This window comes from Nicotiana sylvestris, chromosome 4, assembly GCF_000393655.2.
Source record: "Nicotiana sylvestris chromosome 4, ASM39365v2, whole genome shotgun sequence".
Lineage (NCBI taxonomy): Eukaryota > Viridiplantae > Streptophyta > Magnoliopsida > Solanales > Solanaceae > Nicotiana > Nicotiana sylvestris.
Window position 1 is genome coordinate 21,993,765 of NC_091060.1, and position 23,361 is coordinate 22,017,125.

General features: G+C 38.6%; 1 protein-coding gene, 1 long non-coding RNA gene and 1 pseudogene across 3 annotated transcripts; 1 reads left to right on the forward strand and 2 right to left on the reverse strand.

Annotated features, from left to right (window-relative positions):
- Positions 1-3,574: 3,574 nt before the first annotated feature.
- On the reverse strand, positions 3,575-10,972 carry LOC138889127 (putative GEM-like protein 8). The gene is made up of 4 exons (XM_070171818.1): positions 10,721-10,972; positions 10,528-10,602; positions 4,109-4,383; positions 3,575-4,025 (listed from the first exon to the last, which is right to left on the reverse strand). Exons 1-4 carry the CDS (start codon positions 10,872-10,874, stop codon positions 3,834-3,836), a joined length of 696 nt encoding a protein of 231 aa, XP_070027919.1. The 5' UTR covers positions 10,875-10,972; the 3' UTR covers positions 3,575-3,833.
- Positions 10,973-11,962: 990 nt separating this feature from the next.
- On the forward strand, positions 11,963-22,686 carry LOC138889128 (uncharacterized). Of its 2 annotated transcripts, XR_011406702.1 has the most exons (4): positions 11,969-12,056; positions 13,749-14,103; positions 21,405-21,477; positions 22,400-22,686. It is a non-coding gene; the product is annotated as an uncharacterized lncRNA (long non-coding RNA). The 2 variants fall into 2 exon arrangements; XR_011406703.1 differs by lacking the exon at positions 21,405-21,477 and having other exon boundaries at positions 11,963-12,056.
- Positions 14,100-18,249, reverse strand: LOC104223580 (putative GEM-like protein 8; annotated as a pseudogene).
- Positions 22,687-23,361: the final 675 nt, after the last annotated feature.

A 23,361-nucleotide genomic window follows, 5' to 3' on the forward strand; every position in this document is an offset into this window, starting at 1 on the left:
ACATTTGTTGCAGGTTCAGAGAAGTTGCAGGTCTCTGAACCCGCCAGTGCGGTCCGCACAAAAACTTGTGTGACCACGGAAGGGAGCCAATGGGGTCCGCGGTCGGCTTTGTGTGGTGCGCGATGGAGGCCTGTGCGGCCGCAGTCCATTTCGTGCAGTCCGCACAGGGCACTGGACCGCAGTACCCTCAGGAAGGCCTATACGGCCGCAGTCCATTTTGTGCGGTCCGCATAGGGGGTCTGAGAGGGGTATAAATAGACGGGATTTTCAATCATTTTTCAAAACCCCAAAAACATAAGAAGCGATTTTTCAAACAACATTTCTTCTCCAAATCAATTGTAAGTCATTTTTAACTAGTTTTCTTCAATCATTAACATCTTTTAACATGATTTTAACTTCAAATCAATGATTTTCATGGGGGAAATTGGGTGCTTTGGGTAGAACCTAGGTTTTTCAAAAATTGGGGATTTGGACCTCGATTTGAGGTCCGATTTCAAAACAAATTATATATTTGAGTTCGTGGGAGAATGGATAATCGGGTTTTGGTTCAAACCTCGGGTTTTGACCACGTGGGCCCGGGGGCGATTTTGACTTTTTGGATAAAACTTTGGAAAACTCATTTTCATGCATTCAAATTGATTCATTTAGCGTTTATTGATGTAATTAAGTAACTTGTGACTAGGTACGAGTGAATTTGCGGAGGAATCAAGTGGTAAAGCTATAATTGAAACTTGAGTTGTGTTCGAGGCATCGAGGTAAGTGTTCGATCTAACCTTAGCTTGAAGGATTAGGAGTTGAGTCCTATTTGTTAATTGCTTCTTGTTGAGTACGACGTATAGGCATGGTGACGGGTATCTATACGTTTCGAGCATGACCGTGAGTCTTAAATTGATAGTTGTTGCGTTCTTAAATGTTACTACAGATGCTTTAATTGATAATTCTCGATATTGAGCAAAGATTTAGTTTATCCTCGTAGATTTTATTTATGATTGAGTATTGGTATTAATTGAGCTGAGTAGAAGTTGAGTTAGGATTGATTATAGCTGATTCTCCCTTGCCGGGATGATCGTTTTGATATTGTTGCTTCCTTGCCGGGAAGTTATTATATTGTTTTTGTTCCCTTGTCGGGATTCCTTGTGATTTTGTGATGGCTTGTAAATGGGAGCGGGTGGTACGCCTACCACAAGATATGATGAAATGGGAGCGGGTGGTACACCTACCACAAGATATGGTGAAATGGGAGCGGGTGGTACGCCTACCACGAGGTTTGATGAAATTGGAGCGGGTGGTACGCCTACCACAAAATTTAATGAAATGGGAGCGGGTGGTACGCCTACCACAAGATATGAGAAATGGGACCGGGTTGCACGCCTGCAACAAGATGTAAACTGAAAGTGAAATTTGCCTTTATTTTTCTTATCCTTGTTAGAAGTTAAATTTTGTTTTCCTTATAATTTTATTGAGATTCTGCCTTATTTGTTATTCCAGAAGCATGTTTCCCCTCCCCAGTTTTAATTGTTTGTTTCCGTCTATCTTTCCGCTGTATATATATACATAACTGCACAGGTTTATTTGGAGTCTTGTCGTATCCTCGTCACTACCTCGCCGGGGTTAGGCCAAACACTTACCAACACATGGGGTCGGTTGTGCTAATGCTACACTCTGCACTTATGTGCAGATACATGAGCAACGCTTGGTCAGCAGCGGTAGGGGAGCCAGCCTTCAGTCCACCGAGACACCAAGGTAGCCCTGCAGGCGTCCGCAGACCCGACGTCTCTTCTATCCATTTAGATGTTCTGTTTTCTTTTGTATCCGAGACAGACTTATTTTCTTTTTCAGACGCTTGTATGTAGCATTCCTAGACAGTCCGTGAATGTTGTGACACCAGTTTCTGGGTAGAGATATATGTTGGATTTTTTATTCGTATCGGTTTTGGTATAATATTTATCTAAGTCTTCCGCTTAAATTTCATCTTTCGTCATTATTTAAACGCTGATTACCTGCTAATTTAATTGGTTAAAAAAGGGCTAAAATGAAAGAGGTTGATTTTTCTGCATTTCGTGGCTTGCCTAGCTTCTATGAGTAGGCGCCATCACGACTCCCGATGGTGGAAAATCCTGGTCGTGACACTTGGCGACGATAATCAGACGACAAAAATAAAATTATACTAAAGAGAATATTATAATGTGTTTTGGTCAGTTGACCTACATATGATAAAACTAATATAAAAGAAAATATAAAAATTATTGAGAGAATAATCTCCCCCTAAACAGAACTCTTTTAATGACTACACTGTGGAGGATGTCTTATTATTGTTGTGAGGAGGTATCTTCAATTTGTAGAAGTGTAAAACTTAATGCATACGAAGGAGATTTGTTCCTTTTAGGAGTCTTTTTCACTTCCTTCCAGAGAAAGAGTCCTTATATATTAGAAATTAAGGGCAAACCCCTAACAATAAATTGGCCAAGAGAGAATTATTTTAGAGTTTTGCAATGTGTTTCCTTTCGTTTTCCGAATTTTACGATCCAACAAGCTAGTTGGTCATTTTTTGTAGGAAAATGAGTTTAGTTAAAGAGAAACTTAAACAAAATGAAATGAACCCCTGTTATGTGCAAAACGAAGAGCATAAATGTTACAGGAAAAAAAATCTCAAGAAAGGTATTATAATTAAATAAAAATATAATAAGGCTTATGTTTTTTTTTTTTTTGGATTGTAGGACTATATATATGAACATATATATGTGAAGCACGTGAAGCAGTGAATTCAATTTGATAATTTGATTTGATTGAGGTTGCTTCCTACTCCATTGTTATACCTTCATCAGGATGTTACTATTTTAATGAAATTGTTTCTTTTTTATTTCTTATGTGCATTCAATTAATGCCTATGATGTGTAAAAGCATTAACTGTATTTGTTGCTAATTGTATATGTCTATGTAGGAGGCATTTGAGATGGAATGCATGCTTGGGACTAAATTGAGTTAGTTAGGTGGTGTGGGTGTTTAAAACATGGCTGTAAGTGTCGCCTTAAGGCTGTTCACTCGCTCGATATGGGGATAAAATATACTGTGGGTGAGAAAGGCGAAACACTGTTCAAAATGAACTGGTGCTATGATCGCAATAAGGGAGCCGCGATCACAACATTAGTGATTTCTGCATTGTAACAAAGGAAGTTGCGATCACAACACATGGCTCACGATCGCAGCAAGGCAAGTCTGCGAGGCAGTAAGCCCATGCTCAAAAATGGCGATCGTGGGCCCAGTTGCTGCAACCACCACTCTATGTGGCTGTTGAGGTATTGAGCTCAGCTTCAAAAAATTACGAATGTGCGCCAAGGACCGGGATCACGGTTTTCTTCCTGTGCTCCCAAATCTTCAGTGCTGCGTTCCCTGCACAAGGCTTGCGATCGCAGCAAAGCTATTCAGATGTGCAACTATAACAGTTTATCACATTTCTCAACTCCCACACCTCAAACTCGGTCCAAGAAGATGAAATCACTCCTCACTTCTTCTCGATTTCAAGGTAAGTCGTATTTAACTTGATTTAAGCTATTACTACTATAATAACACATGATTTAACTCTGAAATCTTAGAATTTTGGTTGGACAATTGTGGCCAAGACATGAATTAGTCTTCTGTTTACATTAGTTTTACAATAAATCTGTACATCAGTATTAACTCCCACGGCTCAAAGCCTACAAAACCTAAAACCTCCTTTGAGCAATGGAGCTAGTTACAAGTTTGAACAGATCTGTAATTCGTTTCCGCATCAACATTTTACATTGATGACTGGGCGAATTTGAAACAAAATGAGGAAAAAAAAGGAGAAAAAACTATCTTCTTAGCTTGCTTGAAGAACTTAAAATTGCCTGCTGTAGATATTTCAGTGTCTTTTGATGATTAAGGAATCCCATAAACCAGAACTCAAAATCATCCTCTGTAACTACTTGTATATACTTCTGTGATGGCTTTTCCATATTTCCACTTTCTTTTGCTTTCTTTGTCTTACTTATTGGGATCAATACCTGCAATTGTTAACCGGCCTATTAGATTATGCTTTACATGGCTAGAAAATTAGAGATGAAAGAAAACCAGAGCAGAGGGGTACCTTGTAACGGATTCTAAGCAACTTTCCAGTTGGAGATAAGAGCTTTATCGATCGATCGCTGCAGAAAGCAATCTTATCAGTAGAGATGAAGAGAAGCCCTGCCATTGGACCAGCTGTCGTCGATAAATAGCATTGAGAAACTTTCAATAGCTTTTCATCATCTCTAACACTAAACTTCTGCTTGAATATTCTCTCCAACCCTCCTACTTGAAGTATTTTTGCCCCGAGGCTCAATTTTCCCGTCACAGTTTCTGTTAGCTTCGGGCTAAGGCTCACTGCACAATTAAAGTTGAAACATTTGTTGGGAATAAACCCCTTACCAAAATAATATTCACGGTAATAAAGCGGAATAATAATGTAGCACCGAGATACGGTAATTAACAAGAATAAAAGAGTAACAATGACACCAAGATTTTTACGTGGAAAACCCTTCTGAATAAGGGAAAAAAAACCACGACCCCGAGAGGAGCAACTGATATCACTATAGTAAGGAATTTTACACTTTGTAGGTCGGAGGTAAATACTCCAAAGACCACTACAACACTCAAAAGAAATAACCCTCTTTTGATATTCCCACCTCACTACAATATCGCTCACTCTCTATTTTCCTCACAGACTATTTTCTTATACCTTGTCTGTGAAACCTCACTCTTTCTTTCTCTCTTTGTTGGTGTGTAGAAATGAGAGTTGAAGCTCTCCTTTTATAGCCAAAGCTTCACCCTCTAAAGCCTACAATATTTGACAATTTACACACACTTTTCACAATTCAACAAAGTTGGCTACCAAACCAAAGAAATTCAACAAGGTTGGCTACCAAACCAAACTAATTCAACAAGGTTGGCTACCAACCAAACCAAGTCAACAAGGTTGGCTACCAAACCAAAGAAAACTCTTATTAGGCACATGCCTAATACTTCTTCAATGAGATGGACATCATCAATCTCCCCCTCCAGTCTCATTCATCCAGAGGAGGTAGCACTGTCTTCTAGTTTGAATGCATGCCGACAAGTTCTTTGCATAGCTCGAACTTGTTCCTTGGTACCACCTTGGTCAGCATATCTGCGGGATTCTCATTTGTAGAAATCTTCAAGACTTTTAGAGATTCATCATCTACCATTTCTCGAATCCAATGATATCTCACATCAATGTGTTTGGTCCTTGCATGGTACATAGAGTTCTTGCTAAGGTCTATTGCACTTTGACTGTCACAATAGACGACATACTCCTTCTGATGCAATCCAAGCTCTTGAAGGAATCGCTTGAGCCATATCATCTCCTTGCCAGTTTCTGTAGCAGCAATGTACTCTGCTTCAGTTGTTGAAAGTGCAACGCACTTTTGCAACTTAGACTGCCATGATATAGCTCCCCCTGAAAATGTAAACAAATATCCAGTACTGGATTTTCTGTTGTCAATGTCACCTGCCATATCAGCATCTGTATAGCCCTTCAAGATTGGATCAGATCCTCCAAAGCACAAACAATCTCCCGTGGTACCTCTCAGGTACCTGAGTATCCACTTGACTGCTTCCCAATGTTCCTTTCCAGGATTTTCAAGAAACCTGCTGACAACACCAACTGCGTGAGCAATATCTGGTCTAGTACATACCATTGCATACATCAAGCTTCCGACTGCTGAAGCATAAGGAACTTTAGCCATGTTCCCTTTCTCCTCCACTGTTGTAGGACACATCTTCTTACTCAACTTTAGATGACCAGCAAGAGGTGTGCTGACTGGCTTAGCATTCTTCATGTTGAAGCGTTCTAGTACACGTTCAATGTACTTCTCCTGAGATAGCCACAACTTTCTACTTGTTCTCTCTCGAACTATCTTCATCCCTAGAATTTGTTGTGCTGGGCCCAAGTCCTTCATATCAAATGACTTGGACAGATCTCCTTTCAACTTTGCTATCAACCCCTTGTCTTTTCCTACAATTAACATGTCATCCACATACAACAACAATATAATAAAGTTATTCTCAGAAAATCTTTTGAAGTATACACATGGATCAGAATAGGTCTTTAGGTATGTTTGACTTTTCATGAATGAATCAAACTTCATGTACCACTGCCTTGGTGCCTGCTTCAATCCATAAAGACTCTTATTCAATTTGCACACCATGTGTTTCTTTCCAGCTACTTCAAATCCTTCTGGTTGCTCCATATAAATCTCCTCTTCCAAATCTCCATGAAGAAATGCAGTTTTCACATCCAACTGCTCCACTTCAAGATCTAGGCTAGCTGCTAAGCTCAAAATTGTTCGAATAGAAGTCATTTTAACAACGGGGGAGAAAATTTCGTCAAAATCAATACCTTTCTTCTGTTCGAAGCCTTTAACCACCAATCGAGCTTTGTATCTGACCAGCTTGCCATCTCCATCTTTCTTGAGTTTAAAGACCCATTTGCATTTGAGTGGTCTTTTACCCTTTGGAAGTTCAACCAGCTTGTATGTGCCATTTTTCTGGAGAGATTCCATCTCTTCTTGCATAGCTTTCATCCACTGGTTCTTTTCTGGATGGGACAACACCTCCTTAAGACTTTCTGGCTCCCCCTCATCACTGATGAGGACATACTCTGTGGAAGGGTACCTGCGTGACTCTACCCTTGGCCTCTCTGATCTCCTCAGAGGTTGAGGTTGTTCTTCTCCCTGAGTGGGGTGCTCCACTTCCTCGACACCTTCATCAAGTTGCTCCCCCTGCTCAATAACCTCACCAGGTTGCTCCCCCTGCTCGGCAACCTCGTCGGTCGTACTTTCTGCACTTGTGGGATTGTTAGAAGTAGAAGGAATAGTAACAAAGTTAGGAATTATACCATTCTTCGCCTTTTCTGACATATCAGCAGCAGTTCTAACTTCACTTTCTCGGAAGACTACATCTCTACTTCTGATGACCTTCTTCTTTACAGGATCCCACAGTCTGTACCCGAACTCTTCATCTCCATATCCGATAAATATGCAGGGAATAGATTTATCATCCAGCTTTGTTCTCTGCTCTTTTGGTACATGTGCAAAAGCTCTGCAACCGAACACCTTCAGATGCGAGTAGGACACCTCCTTGTTGGTCCAGACTCTCTCTGGGATTTCAAACGCCAACGGAACTGATGGACTCCTATTGATCAGGTAACAGGCTGTCTGAACTGCTTCACCCCAGAATGACTTAGGCAGTTTAGCCATTCTGAGCATGCTTCTCACCTTCTCCACAATGGTGCGGTTCATCCTCTCGGCTACGCCATTGTGCTGTGGGGTTCCAGGAACTGTCTTTTCATGTCTGATCCCATGACTTGAACAATACTCTTCAAATTCCCTTGAAGTGTACTCACCTCCATTGTCACTTCGGAGACGCTTTAGCTTTCGACCCGTCTCCCTTTCTACTAGAGCATGAAACTTCTGGAAAACTTGAAACACCTGATCTTTGGTTTTCAAAATATAAACCCATAATTTTCGTGAAGCATCATCAATAAAAGTAACAAAATATTTGTTACCGCCCATTGATTCAATTTCCATTGGGCCGCAAACATCAGAATATACTAAATCAAGTATATTCAATTTTCTTTCAGACGATGTCTGAAATGAGACTCTATGCTGCTTACCAAATAAACAGTAGTCACAAGGTTTTACAGTTGTACCTTTGGCATAAGAAATGAGTGATTTCTTGGCAAGAATCTGCAATCCCTTCTCGCTCATATGACCCATTCTTTTGTGCCATAAATCTACAGAAATCTCATCTTGTGCCGCGTTCAATTCACCTTGGCATATTTCTGCATTTGTCCTGTACAACGTGCCACGAGCAACTCCCTTTGCAATCACCAATGATCCCTTAGTGAGTCTCCACTTTTGATTTGCAAAATAACTCTCGTATCCATCTCGGTCTAAAGCAATTCCCGAGATCAAGTTCATCCGCAAATCAGGTACATGCCGCACATCCTTTAGAACCAATGTGCATCCGACATTTGTCTTGATACAAATGTCACCAATCCCCGCAATCTTTGAGTAACTTGTGTTACCCATTTTCACTGTGCCGAAATCACCTGCTACATATCTGCAAAAAAGATCTCTTACCGGTGTGGCATGGTGAGATGCCGCTGTGTCAACCACCCATTCCGACTCTGAACCTGACAGGTGCATGCATTCCTCTTCCTCATTTATAAAGAGGACAACATTATCATTATTTTGCACCATGGCGGCTGTGTTGTCGTCATTCTTCTGGCCACTGGTTTCACCTTTGCCCTTCCTTGGATTTGGGCAATCTCTTTTGAAGTGACCTGGTTGATTACAGTTGTAGCAATTTCTGACTCTTGATTTGGATCGGTTCTTTGACTTCCCACGAGCTCCGGATCTACCATAGTTGTTCGAACTCCTTTGATAACTCCTGCCTCTACCTTCTGTGATGAGAGCCTGTCCTTGATTTTCAGGCTTCTTTCTCATCTTCTCATTGAGTAGAAGAGCCGATGTGACATCTTTCAACTCAATAGTAGTCTTACCGTGCAGGATGGTTGTTGCCAAATTATCGTACGAAGATGGCAACGAGTTCAATAGCAAGATGGCTTTATCTTCTTCCTCGATTTTCACTCCGAGGTTGGCAAGCTGTGTGATTAGTCCGTTAAACACATTTAAATGTGACAAAAAATTCGTACCTTCACTCATGTGTAGGGCGTATAACTGCTTCTTCAGGTACAATTTATTTGTCAGCGTTTTGGACATGTATAGGCTTTCCAACCTTGTCCAAATTCCACGTGCAGTGTCTTCATCAATGATGTTATTTACCACATCATCTGATAAGTGCAACCTGATTGCACTAGCAGCTCTTTCATCCAAGTCAGCCCAATCCTCAGCTTTCATGGTATCAGGCTTTTTGGAATCAACATCTAGAACCTTGTGTAATCCTTGTTGGATGAGCAGATCTCTCATCCTTCTTTGCCATGTTGAGAAACCGTTATCTCCATTGAATTTTGCTACCTCGTACTTTACTCCGGACATTTTTATTTTTCACCAAGTATAGTACTACCGACAGTGAATAGTATTTCAGTGAACGAGCAGAACCTGTGCTCTGATACCAGTTGTTGGGAATAAACCCCTTACCAAAATAATATTCACGGTAATAAAGCGGAATAATAATGTAGCACCGAGATACGGTAATTAACAAGAATAAAAGAGTAACAATGACACCAAGATTTTTACGTGGAAAACCCTTCTGAATAAGGGAAAAAAAAACCACGACCCCGAGAGGAGCAACTGATATCACTATAGTAAGGAATTTTACACTTTGTAGGTCGGAGGTAAATACTCCAAAGACCACTACAACACTCAAAAGAAATAACCCTCTTTTGATATTCCCACCTCACTACAATATCGCTCACTCTCTATTTTCCTCACAGACTATTTTCTTATACCTTGTCTGTGAAACCTCACTCTTTCTTTCTCTCTTTGTTGGTGTGTAGAAATGAGAGTTGAAGCTCTCCTTTTATAGCCAAAGCTTCACCCTCTAAAGCCTACAATATTTGACAATTTACACACACTTTTCACAATTCAACAAAGTTGGCTACCAAACCAAAGAAATTCAACAAGGTTGGCTACCAAACCAAACTAATTCAACAAGGTTGGCTACCAACCAAACCAAGTCAACAAGGTTGGCTACCAAACCAAAGAAAACTCTTATTAGGCACATGCCTAATACTTCTTCAATGAGATGATACCAGTTGTTGGGAATAAACCCCTTACCAAAATAATATTCACGGTAATAAAGCGGAATAATAATGTAGCACCGAGATACGGTAATTAACAAGAATAAAAGAGTAACAATGACACCAAAATTTTTACGTGGAAAACCCTTCTGAATAAGGGAAAAAAAACCACGACCCCGAGAGGAGCAACTGATATCACTATAGTAAGGAATTTTACAACTTTGTAGGTCGGAGGTAAATACTCCAAAGACCACTACAACACTCAAAAGAAATAACCCTCTTTTGATATTCCCACCTCACTACAATATCGCTCACTCTCATTTCTTCACACCAACAAAGAGAGAAAGAAAGAGTAAGGTTTCACAGACAAGGTTTAACTTCATTACAATCAATACTTTCTATCGTATATACATGTAAATAGTGCTTTTTGCATGGTTTTGTACATCATGACTCACTTATCTGTGTTCTTTAGATTTACATTCTTTGCGTTTGGCCATGCTTTACTTCCAACTACTGAAATCATTATATGCAAATTGAAATTTGATTGCCAGTATTTCCAATATTGAAAAACTTGTTTGATGAGTATGTCAAGTGAAAATTGGTTTTAAGACACTAAACATCATTTTTTTTTCCAAGTTCGTTCATGTCCAAACACAACTGAATCAAATACTCTTTTTCATCTTCAATTTCAAACCCTTTTTTTTAATGCTGTATATAAAAAATATAACTATATAAGTGCTTACCATGTTCGCGAATGCCTTGTGCAAGACAGTCCATCCTTTCTCCCAGTTTGGTCATCTTACCAATCACAGATTTTCCTGCATATTCAAGAGTATTTTTATCTTTAAGATTTCTTCATTCAAGGGTCATTAATACTCAGTACTAGTACAAGAGCAAGTTGATTATTCTTCGTCAGGAGACAGCGGAAATACTCACTTTGCTTTAATTTAGATAAAATCTTTGAAGTTGCAGATGGAATATGGTCTTGGCAAGGAGATAGGAATAATAGTTTTTTTGGCTGCTTTTCAAATGAGCATACAGCTGAATTCGTTGGAATATTCACCACATTTCCACTGAGTAAGTTCTTCATTGTGATTCTGATTCTGCAGTAGAATATTGTTGTATTGTGAATTGTGATGGTCAGTGAGAAATATTTTAAGTTTTGGTTGATGGTTTAAGAACATTTCTTGTATCATTATATATAGGGGTTTGGGGATAAGTTTATGAATTTTAACTAACTGTTGCATGAGTCACCTTTGGGCCATCAACAACCATAAAAGATAATGCATGTGCTTTTTTAGAATTTTCTTTTGTACCAATAAGAAAAGGTTGTCAGGGAGATGGGGTGTCGGCTGAGATTCAAAAGTTTCAGTGTCTTCCATAATCTTTTTGTAAATTGTAATTTGAAATATTCAAAATCTAAGTGAAGTGTATGGTCAACCTCTCCTTTCTTTTCTGTGTTTTCCCTTTGCTTTGTGTCCATCTCTCTATATATTTATCTATCTCTCTATATATATTTATCTATCTCTCTCACGCACACATAAAGGTGGTGTGTTTGTGGGCACCTCAACTATTCCTTCGGTTGGTACCTGCGACCTCCATCAACACAAGTTCTAAGTAATGCTACTCACCAAAACTAAGGTAGATGAGATGAAATCACCTAGTGTTTTTAGTGTTTGCTGTGAATTAAACCCTGGTCTCTCATGGTTTTAATCTATGTCTTACTTTGCTGCGTAGGTTTTGAAAATGTCTTTCTTTTAGTTGTCTGGGCAATTACAGTAAACTAATCTCATTGCTGACTAATTTTGTTATCAAGATTTGGGGCACATGTGGTGTTTCTAACTTTTGAGTTGGCAGATTTGCTTTGTCATGCAACCTTTGCAAGTTGAGTAAAAGTAAGAGTAACCTATGTATTTTGAAGTCATCTTATCAAAACCTAAAAGACCTTTTGTACCTTTCTATGCATATCGACTCATAAATTCCATTCGTGGGCCACATTTCTCTATAGTCGCATGTAATATTTGTTTTTCTAACCATAATCTTATTTAGTTTCTTCTAAAACTTAAAATTTCACTTGGTATAATCATATGGTACTTCTTTATGGCTATAATCTTTTATATGTAAAAGGATTTAATAAGCATTTAGTTTAAATAAAACTAATAGTTTGACTTCATACAGGGATATTGTCATGGCTCTGAAGTTGAACCGTCTTTGCTGAGAAGCAAGTTGTTCTGGTTGGATTGTTACATTCGGTAAAACTTACCCGCACATGGTATTTACAACAATCCAATGAATACATAACACACGTCTTCACATATGTTGTTATAGTTAAACCGTATCCTTACCTCAACGTTGCTATTCAAAGATTTCAATCTGTGGGTAGGGCCAACAGATCTTGTGCTTGTCTGGATTATATTAACTTCTCTTTTAAGGCAGCAGTTACCTTATCTTGAGGTGTAAAGGCAGATCTGTAGGCCATTTTATGTTGACCTTACGTTGAACACACCACGCACGCATGACAAATGATTTGAAATTCTTGAGTAACCTAACTTCTTGCTCCATAATTTGACCAACCTTTCCTGTTGGATGACAATACTTTGAAAATTCTTTTTTTGATACCGATAAATCCGTCGGGGGCTGATCCTTTGGACCAACTGCAACCTTCAAAACTCGGTGGATAATGGGCCCGCCCCTCTACCCTTCTCCACTTAAATACCAGGTTTTGCTTTGCATGGTGTGGGGGCTTGAACCTGTGACCTAAGACACAAATCCACCACCCTTTGAAGATTCTAAAGAAACAAAAAGTATTTAGAGATGAATTTTATGCACAGGAAATAGTTATTAATTCATAATTTTATAGATCTTACAATTATTTATTTTCGACCATGGGGACTTGGGGGATGAGTACCCTGTTCTCTTATGTCAGTACTGGATAGATATATACACATGAACATGTAGATATATGTATAACCAACTAGGGCTGTGATGGAGTGGTAAGTACTTTGTCATCCTTAATTGGATGTTTCGAGTTCGAGCTCTGGATGTAGAGTCGACTTTATTAGGGAGCACTTCACCCCGATGTGAAACCTTGTGGCTCAACTTCAACTTATATATATATATATATATATATATATATATATATATATATATATATATATATATATATAACAATGGGTCAAATCTCATACTTTGATTGAATTGGGGTTTGCAGTCTAACGATTACAATTTTATTATGTTGACATTTTACTAAGGATATTACAACAAGCTTGTTTTCTTTGGGAGAGACCACCCCGTCTTTTTCAAACCTTTTCCAGACATCTTGAGTGATCTTTTCACAATTTAAAAGTGGTTCCTTTTCTCTTACCAATTTATTAAATGAGATAAAGCTAGTTTAATGTTTTAAAATTTTGATATAAGATCATTTGAGAATATTAGATTTAAAGCTCATAGATGACAGATGCAACGTATTTTATTCAGTAATATGTTATCGTCTTTTGTTTCCCATTTTTTTATCCTTTCTTATCTCAATGGATAAATAAAACAATCAAGAAATGAACAATATAATTTGGTTTGATTGAGGTTGCTTCCTAACTATTATAACTTCATCAGGATGTTACTATTATAATGAACTTGTTTCTTTTTTATTTCTGTATGTGCATTCAATTAATGCCTATGATGTGTAAAAGTGTTAATTGTATTTGTTCAAAATTGTATCTGTCTATGTAAGAGGCATTTGAGATGTTCGATGCATGCTTGGCCCTATATTGAGTTAGTTGTATGGTGTGGGTGTTTAAAACATGCGTATGAGTTTTGCCTTAAGGCTGTTTGCTGGCTCGCTATAGGGATCAAAACGGACTGTGGGTGAGAAAATGGCAATAATGGTCAAAATAAACTGATGCTATGATCACAATTGCGGAGCCATGATCACAACATTAGTTTTTTTTTTTTTGTTGCATGGTAACAGAGGAAGTTGGGATCACAACACATGACTCACGATCGCAGCCAGGCAAGGTCTGGGAGGTAGTAAGCCCAAGCTCAAAAATCGCGATCCTGAGCCGGTTGCTGCAATCGCCACTCTATGAGCTGGCTGAAATATTGAGCTCAACTTCATAAATTGTGAACACGGCCCCAAGGACCGCAATCACAGCTTTCTTTCTGGGATCTGAAATCTTCAGTGTTGCGATCAGTGCCCAAGGCCTGCGATCGCAGCTAAGCTATTCGGATGTGCAACTACAACGATTTATCACTTTTCTCAACTCCCACACCTCAAACTCGGTCCAAGAAGATGAAATCACTCCCCACTTCATCTCGATTTCAAGGTAAGTCTTATTTAGCTTGATTTAAGCTATTCCTACTATAATAAATTAATAACACGTGATTTAACTCTCAATGCTAGAATTTTGGTTGGATAACTGTGGCCAAGACATGAATTAGCCTTCTCTTTACATTAGTTTTACAATAAATCTGTACAGTATTAACTCCCAAGGCTCAAAACCTACAAAACCTAAAACCTCCTTTGAGCAATGGAGCTAGTTACAAGTTTGAACAGATCTGTAAATTCGTTTCTGCATCAACATTTTACATTGATGAATGGGTGAATTTGGAAACAAAATGAAAAAAAAGAAGGAAATAACTATCTTCTTAGCTTGCTTGAAGAGCTTGAAATTGCCTGCTGCTGCAGATATCTCAAAGTCTTTTGATGATTAAGGAATCCCATAAACCAGAACTCAAAATCATCCTCTGTAACTACTTATATATACTTCTGTGATGGCTTTTCCCTATTTTCGCTCTCTTTTGCTTTCTTTGTCTTACTTATTGGGATCAGTACCTGCAATTGTTAACCAACCTATTAGATTATGCTTTACATGGCTAGAAACATTAAAGATGAAAGAAAACCAGAGGAGGGGTATGTTATGGATGCATTTGTTGGCAGACAATTTACTAGACGCAATTAATAAGATAGATAATGATTGATATTTTCTGAATTATTTTGTCAGCTTTGAATAAAACTTCCCTTAGTGATTTAGAACTCTTGTTATCTCTTTTAGTTAGGACTCTTTTCTGAGTTAGGATTCTTGTTATTTCTTATTTGTTAGGACTCTTGCTTTGTAACCTCTATTTAAGAGAGTTGACGCTTATGAATAAAAGTAGGTTGAATTTCTTCAAGTCACAGAGATTTGGAACTTTTCTCAAACAAGTTCCCAGGTGTGCAATTCCCTGATTGAATTGTAAATCCGGCAATCGTAGGCAAGTCTAGGAACAAGAACAAGGGCTTAGACCTTCGTGTTGGGCCTGACTTTCCTATTAATCGTCTAGCGACTCGATCCAAAATTAGGGACCATAACAATTTGGTATCAGAGCTAATAAAATTGTGTGTGCTGCCTGAATCCACTAAGTTAAGCAACAACTTCATATCAACTACAACTTGCAATTGCATAGTATTTGCATGTTGTTTGCCTGTGATAGCATGCAGTGAGATGGCAGGCTCTTCGTTTTCCGTTGTTATATCCTCAGATTCTCCATCCTCTATTTCCAGCCAAAATAACTTTTTGCATTGATGGCCTGCAACTTAAGGATCATCGCAATTGTAGCACAATCCTTTTGCACGCCGGGCAGCCATCTCGGTGCGAGTCAACCTTTTCACAAAAGGATAAGAAGAAGCAGTAGTCTTAGCAGTTGGGGTCATTGCTGTACCGGCAACTTTAACACTGTCGTTTGAGGTTGACCCATTGCCCCTTTGTGTTGCAGAAGAAATCTGTATTTTCTTCTCAAATGCTCTTGCCAGACTCATTGCTTGCACTAAGTTAGATAGATTATGCATTTCAACATCAAGACGAATTGAATCAACTAACCCTGCTGTAAACATATCAACTTGTTGGTCTATGCGCACAGATGAAGCATGAGCCAACCGGTTTTGGAAGTTTCTCTAATATTCTTCCACAGAACTGGTTTGTTTCAAGTTGATCAACTCTCCTAATGGGTTACTTTTCATTGGTGGGCCAAATCGAAGGGTACAATATTCTTTGAACACACCCAACGTTAAATTGGGTTCCTCCAATTCTAGTTGATAAACCCATAATTGGGCCTCCCCGACCATGTGAAAAGAAGCTAACCCTACTTTTTCTTGGTTGGCAGTATGCTGGTTAGCAAAGAATTTCTCACAACGGTGAAGCCAAATAAGAGGATCTTCAATTCCATCATAAGTAGGAAAATCTAATTTAGTATATCTAGGTACTATACCTCTTCCTCCGATGCTGTCATCAATACCAGAATTGATGTTGTTTCTTCTCCCTAGATGAAGATCTGAATGTTCACCTGCATTAGTAGTTCGATGGGCAGCAACAACACTATTATCTCCAACTTCAACTCCCTTCATACACGTCGCGGTGCGGATTAAGGCTTCAATCTGTTGCGATAGTTGCTGGAATTTGGCGTCTGTCCTCGCATCTGAAGCTGATACTTTTGCTTCAGCTTCAGCTTGGGCTTCCTCGAAAAGATTTCGCAACTTTGCTTCTACAGATTTTTCGTCCATCGTGACAAGCTCTGATACCAATTTCGCAACTTCATCGCAACATAAGATGAAGACTGTTTATGATAAAGGACATCGTGATGTGGAATTCTCTCCGGGATCGTATGTTTGGTTACGTTTACATCCATATTGCCAAAAACCTCTGGCTAGCCGTGTCTATCATAAACTTGCACCAAAATTTTATGGCCCTTTTGCAGTTTTGAGGCGCATAGGATCTGTAGCTTATCAACTTGATCTACCTGCACGTTGCAAGCTTCATAATGTGTTTCATGTGTCACTTCTTAAGCCATTCAAGGGTGAGATACCTGCAACTCTACCTACTTTTCCACCAATTGAAGAAGGACGCATTGTTCCTACCCCTTGCTCTGTGCTTCGCTCCCGTCTGAATCGTGGTAATTGGGAACTTTTGGTTCAGTGGTGTGGTTTCTCTGTTGAGGATTCCACTTGGGAGAATGTAGATCATTTCAAATCTGCCTTTCCAGACTTCAAGATTGAGGACAAGCTTTTTCTCTAGGAAGGGAGTAATGTTATGGATGCATTTGTTGGCAGACAATTTACTAGACGCAAGAATTAATAGGATAGATAATGATTGATATTTTCTGAATTATTTTGTCAGCTTTGAATAAAACTTCCCTTAGTGATTTAGAACTCTTGTTATCTCTTTTAGTTAGGACTCTTTTCTAAGTTAGGATTCTTGCTATTTCTTATTTGATAGGACTCTTGCTTTGTAACCTCTATTTAAGAGAGTTGACGCTTATGAAAAAAAGTAGGTTGAATTTCTTCAAGTCACAGAGATTTGGAACTTTTCTCAAACAAGTTCTCAGGTGTGCAATTCCCTGATTGAATTGCAAATACGGCAATCATAGGCAAGTCTAGGAACAAGAACAAGGGCTTAGACCTTTGTGTTAGGCCTGACTTTCCTGTTAATCGTCCAGTGACTCGATCCAAAATTAGGGACCATAACAGGGTACCTTCTAACAGATTCTAAGCAACTTTCCAGTTGGAGATAAGAGCTTTATTGATTGCTCACTACAGAAAGCAATTTTATCAGTAGAGATGAAGAGAAGGCCTGCCACTGGACCAGCTGTCGTTGATAAATAGCATTGAGAAACCTTCAATTGCTTTTCATCATCTTTAACACTAAACTTCTGCTTGAATATTCTTTCCAGCCCTCCTACTTGAAGAATTTATGCCCCAAGGCTCAATTTTCCCTTCACAGTTTCTGTTAGTTTCGGGCTTGGGCTCACTGCACAATTAAAGGACATTACAATCAATACTTCATATCAGATATACATGTAAATTGTGCTTCTTGCATGAAATTTATACCTCATGGCTCACTTATGAGTATTCTCTAGATTTACACTAGTGTTCGCAGATAGTGAACTTTTTAGCATTTGAAATACAGGTGAAATATTGAAAAAAATTGTCTGAGTAGCATTTCAAGTAAATAATAGTTTCACTCACAAAACTTGAATATTTTTTCAAGTAGGACTCTTGTCCGCACTCAATTTCAATTTCCAAATACTCTTTTTCAGCTTCAGCTACAAATACTTTTTGTTTCAACTTAAACAAGATATTGTCTTTAGTAATATTTTCAATAAATCTTTTCATGTCTTTTATGAATACAATAAGTGCTTACCATGCTCACGGATTCCTTGTGCAAGACAGTCCATCCTTTTCCCCAATTCGTTCATCTTACCAATGACAGATTTTCCTGCATATTCAAGATTCTTTTTTTATGATCTCTTCATACAAGGGTCATACTTACAAGATCAAGTTGATTTTCATCAAGAGACGGAGAATACTCACTTTGATTTATTTTAGATAAGTTCTTTGAAGTTGCATATGGAATAATATGGTCTTCATTTGTTCCACTGAGTAAGCGAGCATACTGCTTTTCAAGTGAGCATACTGCTGAACTCATGGGAATACCCATCACAGTTCCACTGAGTAAGTTCTTCTTTGTGATTCTGATTTTGTGCAGGAATATTGTTGTATTGTGATATATTTATGTATTGGTTGATGGTTTAAGAACATTCCTTGTAGCATTATATATAAGGGTTTGAGGAGGAGTTGATGACTTTTAACCGATTGTTGCATGAGTCAGATATGGGTCAGAAGAAACAACCAAAAAAGATCATGTGTGTGCTTTTTAGACTTTTCTTTTGTACCAAGAAGAAAAAGGTTGTCAGGATGATATCTTTTTGTGGATTGAAATTTGAAAATATATTCAAAAATCAAAGTGCAATGCATGTTCAACCTCTCCCTTTATTTTCATTTTTATCCCTTTGCTTGCATCAGTCCATCAATATATATCTTTTTCTCTTGCTCCTAAAGGTATTGAAAATGTCTTCTTTTAGCTGTCTGCTCAATTACAGTACACTAATGTCATTGCTGACTTATTTCTTTATCAAGATTTGTGTGCATATGTGGTGTGTTTAACTTTTGAGTTGGCAGATTTGCTTTATGATGCTACCTACTTTTGTAAGTTGAGCAAAAGTAGGAGAGTTTTGCATATGGAAGTCATCTTGTCGTAACTAGTAAGTAGCTTAATTCACCCTAATGACATACTTCTTTTCCATACAAATCGATTTATCATTTTTATATAGATAAGGATTTATGAGTAAGCATTTGTTAAACTAAAATTAATAGTTTTTACTCCCTAGAGGGATGTTGTTATTACTCTGAACTTGAAATTCCTAGTAGGAGTGACATGTCTTTATTGAGAAGCACATTGTTTCTGTTAGGCTAGCTGTCGTAACTTGAACTGTAATGATTATATCTACCTAATTAATGTCCCCTCCAGTTTCCCTTAATTTTAAAGTTGGTCAAAATTCTTTCTTATAATTACAAAACCCTTGAGGTAAACAGGCTTTATAAACAAAATCCTTGAGGTGAACAGGCTAGAAAAAGCCTTCTTGAATACTCAAAAGTATACAAAATTATCTCTTTTAAAAGCTTTTACTGCATAGTAAAATTATCTCAAGTTAGTTTGATTAGTTTTATGTGATTAAAGTTGACAAGATAACAGTTTAGTGGATCACCACCACTTGACTCAAGTCCCCTTTTGAAACATGAGTGAGTCATCCATTTAGAATTGTTGCTTAATAAATCAGGCAAAGGAAAAAAGTAGTCATTCAAATATTTCAATCTGTTATGTAGGGTCAGCAATTCTGGTGATTTGTATAGTGTCTGTTTTTAAGGCAGTTATCTTGCTTTGTGTTTATTTGTTTTAGTTTTTTAATCTCATCATGAGGTGTAAAGGCAGGATAGGCGTTCATGCCGACTCTATATGAAATGCAACATGCACAGACATGTGATTTAAAGGTCTTAAGTAAACTAACTTATTTTTTCCGTAGTTTGACCAACTTTTGTTTTTGGACAACATTAGTTTGAAATATCAGTAAAAATAAAAAAATTCAAAATGAGGCACAAAAATAACAATATTTTCTGATGCATTTTTCATATGTTTCTTTCAAAATACTTAGCAAGTTATTAAGAAGTTATTTTTAATACTCCCTCCACTCCATATTATGTGGCATTATTCTAATTAGTCTATTCCAAAAGAATAACACATTTTAGGAAGTAATTTAACGTAGAAACTTTCATTTTATCCTAAATGGCAATACACTTTTATAGTGAAAAAAATCTTATGCTACGTATAGGACAACAAGTTCAAAAGTTCGTTCTTTTCTTAAACATTATGTCGAGTCAAACCTCACCACATAAATGTTGGAATCGAAATAACAAGGCGTCATCCGGAAGCTAATAAAGCAATTCTTGGTGTGATGACCCAAAAGGTCATCACTTGCTTTAAATTAAATTCTGTATATCCGAGGCTTGAAACCTCATTTAGAGTCACCACGATTTGCGTACGCAGTCCGGGCGCGTAGCCGGAAAGATTAAATGTGAAAATCTGTGAAAAATGATAAGCTTTGACTGTAAAATGAAAAGACTTCGGTCAACATTTTAGGTAAACGGACTCAGACCCGTAATTTAACGGTTTCGGAGGGTCCGTAGGAAACTATGGGACTTGGGCATATGCCCGGAATCGAATTCCGAGGTCCCAAGCCCGAGAAATGAAATTTTAAAGGAAATTGTTTTCTGAAATTGTTTAAGGAAAATTGAAATAAAATTTGCTTAGAACATGATGGTATCGGGCCCGTATTTTGGTTTCGGCACCCGGTACAGGTCTTATATATGATTTAAGACGTTTCTGTGGAATTTGGTGAAAACGGATGTCATATGACATGATTCGGACGTAAATCGCAAAGTTGATGTTTAAAGAAGTTTTGAGAAAATTTCATTGATCTCGAGATTTAATTTGATGTTCATGATGTTATTTTGACGATTTGATTGCACGAATAAGTTCGTAGAATGTTTTTGAGGATTATGTGTATATTTGATTTGGAGTCCCGATGGCTCAGGTGAGTTTAAGGTAGGTTCTGGGATGCATTAGGCCTAAAAACACAGTTGTTGCAGGTCTTTGAACCCGCCAGTGCGGTCCGCGGTCGGCTTTGTGCGGTACGCGGTGGAGGCATGTGCGGCAGCAGTCCATTTCGTGCGGTCCACATAGGGCACTGGACCGCAGTACCCTCAGGACTTCCTGTGCGGCCGCAGTCCATTTTGTGCGGTCCGCACAGGGGGTCTGAGAGAGGTATAAATAGATGGGATTTTCAGTCATTTTTCAAAACCCCAAAAACATAAGAGGCAATTTTTCAAACAACCTTTCTTATCCAAATCAATTATAAGTCATTTTTAACTAGTTTTCTTCAATCATTAACATCTTTTAATATGATTTCAACTTCAAATCAATGATTTTCATAGGGAAAATTGGATGTTTTGGGTAGAACCTAGATTTTTCAAAAATTGGGGATTTGGACCTCGATTTGAGGTCCGATTTTAAAACAAATTATATATTTGAGTTCTTGGGGGAATATATATTCGGGTTTTGGTTCGAACCTCGAATTTTGACCACGTGGGTCCGGGGACGCTTTTGACTTTTTGGGTAAAACTTTGGAAAACTCATTTTCATGCATTCAAATTGATTTATTTAGCGTTTACTGATGTAATTAAGTAACTTGTGGCTAGATACGAGCGAATTGGCGGAGGACTCAAGGGGTAAAGCTGTAATTGAAACTTGAGTTGTGTTCGAGGCATCGAGGTAAGTGTTCGGTCTAACCTTAGCTTGAGGGATTAAGAGTTGAGTCCTATTTGTTAATTGCTTCTTGTTGAGTACGACGTATAGGCATGGTGACGGGTATCTATACGTTGGAGTCGAGCATGACCGTGAGTCTTAAATTGATAGTTGTTGTGTTATTAAATGTTACTACGGATGCTTTAATTGATGATTCTCGATATTGAGCAAAGATTTAGATCCTCGTGAATTTTATTTATGATTGAGTATTAGTATTAATTGAGCTGAGTTGAAGTTGAGTTAGGATTGGTTATTGCTGATTCTCCCTTGCCGGGATGATTGTTTCGATATTATTGCTCCCTTGCTGGGAAGTTATTATATTGCTTTTGTTCCCTTGCGGAATTCCTTGTGATTTTGTGCTGGCTTGTAAATGGGAGCGGGTGGTATGCCTACCATAAGATATGATGAAATGGTAGCGGGTGGTACGCCTACCACAAGATAAGATGAAATGGGAGCGGGTGGTACGCCTACCACGAGGTTTGATGAAATGGGAGTGGGTGGTACGCCTACCAAGAGATTTAATGATATGGAACGAGTGGTACGCCTACCACAAGATATGAGAAATGGGATCAGGTTGCACGCCTGCAAAAAGATGTAAACTGAAAGTGAAATTTGCCTTTATTTTCCTTATCCTTGTTAGAAGTTAAATTTTTGTTTCCTTATAATTTTATTGAGATTCTGCCTTATCTGTTATTCCCCGAAGCATGTTTCCCCTCCCCAATTTTAATTGTTTGTTTTCGTCTATCTTTTCGTTGTATATATATACATAACTGCACAGGTTTATCTGGAGACTGGTCCTAGCCTCGTCACTACCTTGCCGGGTTAGGCCAGATACTTACCAGCACATGGGGTCGGTTGTGCTGATGCTACATTCTGCACTTATGTGCAGATACAGGAGCAACGCTTGGTCAGCAGTGGTAGGGGAGCCAGCCTTTAGTCCACCGAGGTAGCCCTGCAGGCGTCCGCAGGCTCAGCGTCTCTTCTATCCATTTAGATGTTCTGTTTTTCTTTTGTATTCGAGACATACTATATTTCCTTTTTCAAACACTTGTATGTAGCATTCCTAGACAGTCCGTGAATGTTATGACACTAATTTCTGGGTAGAGATATATGTTGGATTTTTTATTCGTATCAGTTTTGGTATAATATTTATCTAAGTCTTCCGTTTAAATTTCATATTTCGTCATTATTTAAACGTTGATTACCTACTAATTTAATTGGTTAAAAAGGGCTAAAATGAAAGAGGTTGAATTTTCCGCATTTTGTGGCTTGCCTAGCTTCTATGAGTAGGCGTCATCACGACTCCCGAGGGTGGAAATTCGGGTCGTGACAAGTTGGTACCAGAGCTCTAGGTTACATAGGTCTCAAAATTCATGGACAAGCTCAGTAGAGTCTGAGGGATCGATACAGAGATGCTGTATTTATCCCAGAGGCTACAGAGTTGGGAAAAGTTCACATTTGTTCTTTCCTGTCGTGTGGTTTTGTTTCTCAATGATAATTGAACTTCTACTCTGTTCTTTTGCAGATGACGAGAACACGCGCTTCCTCATCTACCGCTCAACAGCCCGAACCCCCAACAGCTGCTTCCACGAGGGGCAAAGGGCGAGGTCGATGCCGTGCTAGAGGCCGAGGTAGGGGCAGAGCTCAGCCCCGAGCAACAGCACCAGTGACAGAGCTTCAGGTTGATTTTGATGAGGAGGTTCCGGCCCCAGCAATTCCAGTGGGCCCAGCTCAGGTCCCAGAGGGGTTTATTGCTACCCCAGTTCTTCAGAATGCTCTGGTCCGATTAGTGGGTCTCATGGAGAGTGTCACCCGAGCAGGCTTGCTTCCTATGGTACCATCCGTCTCTTA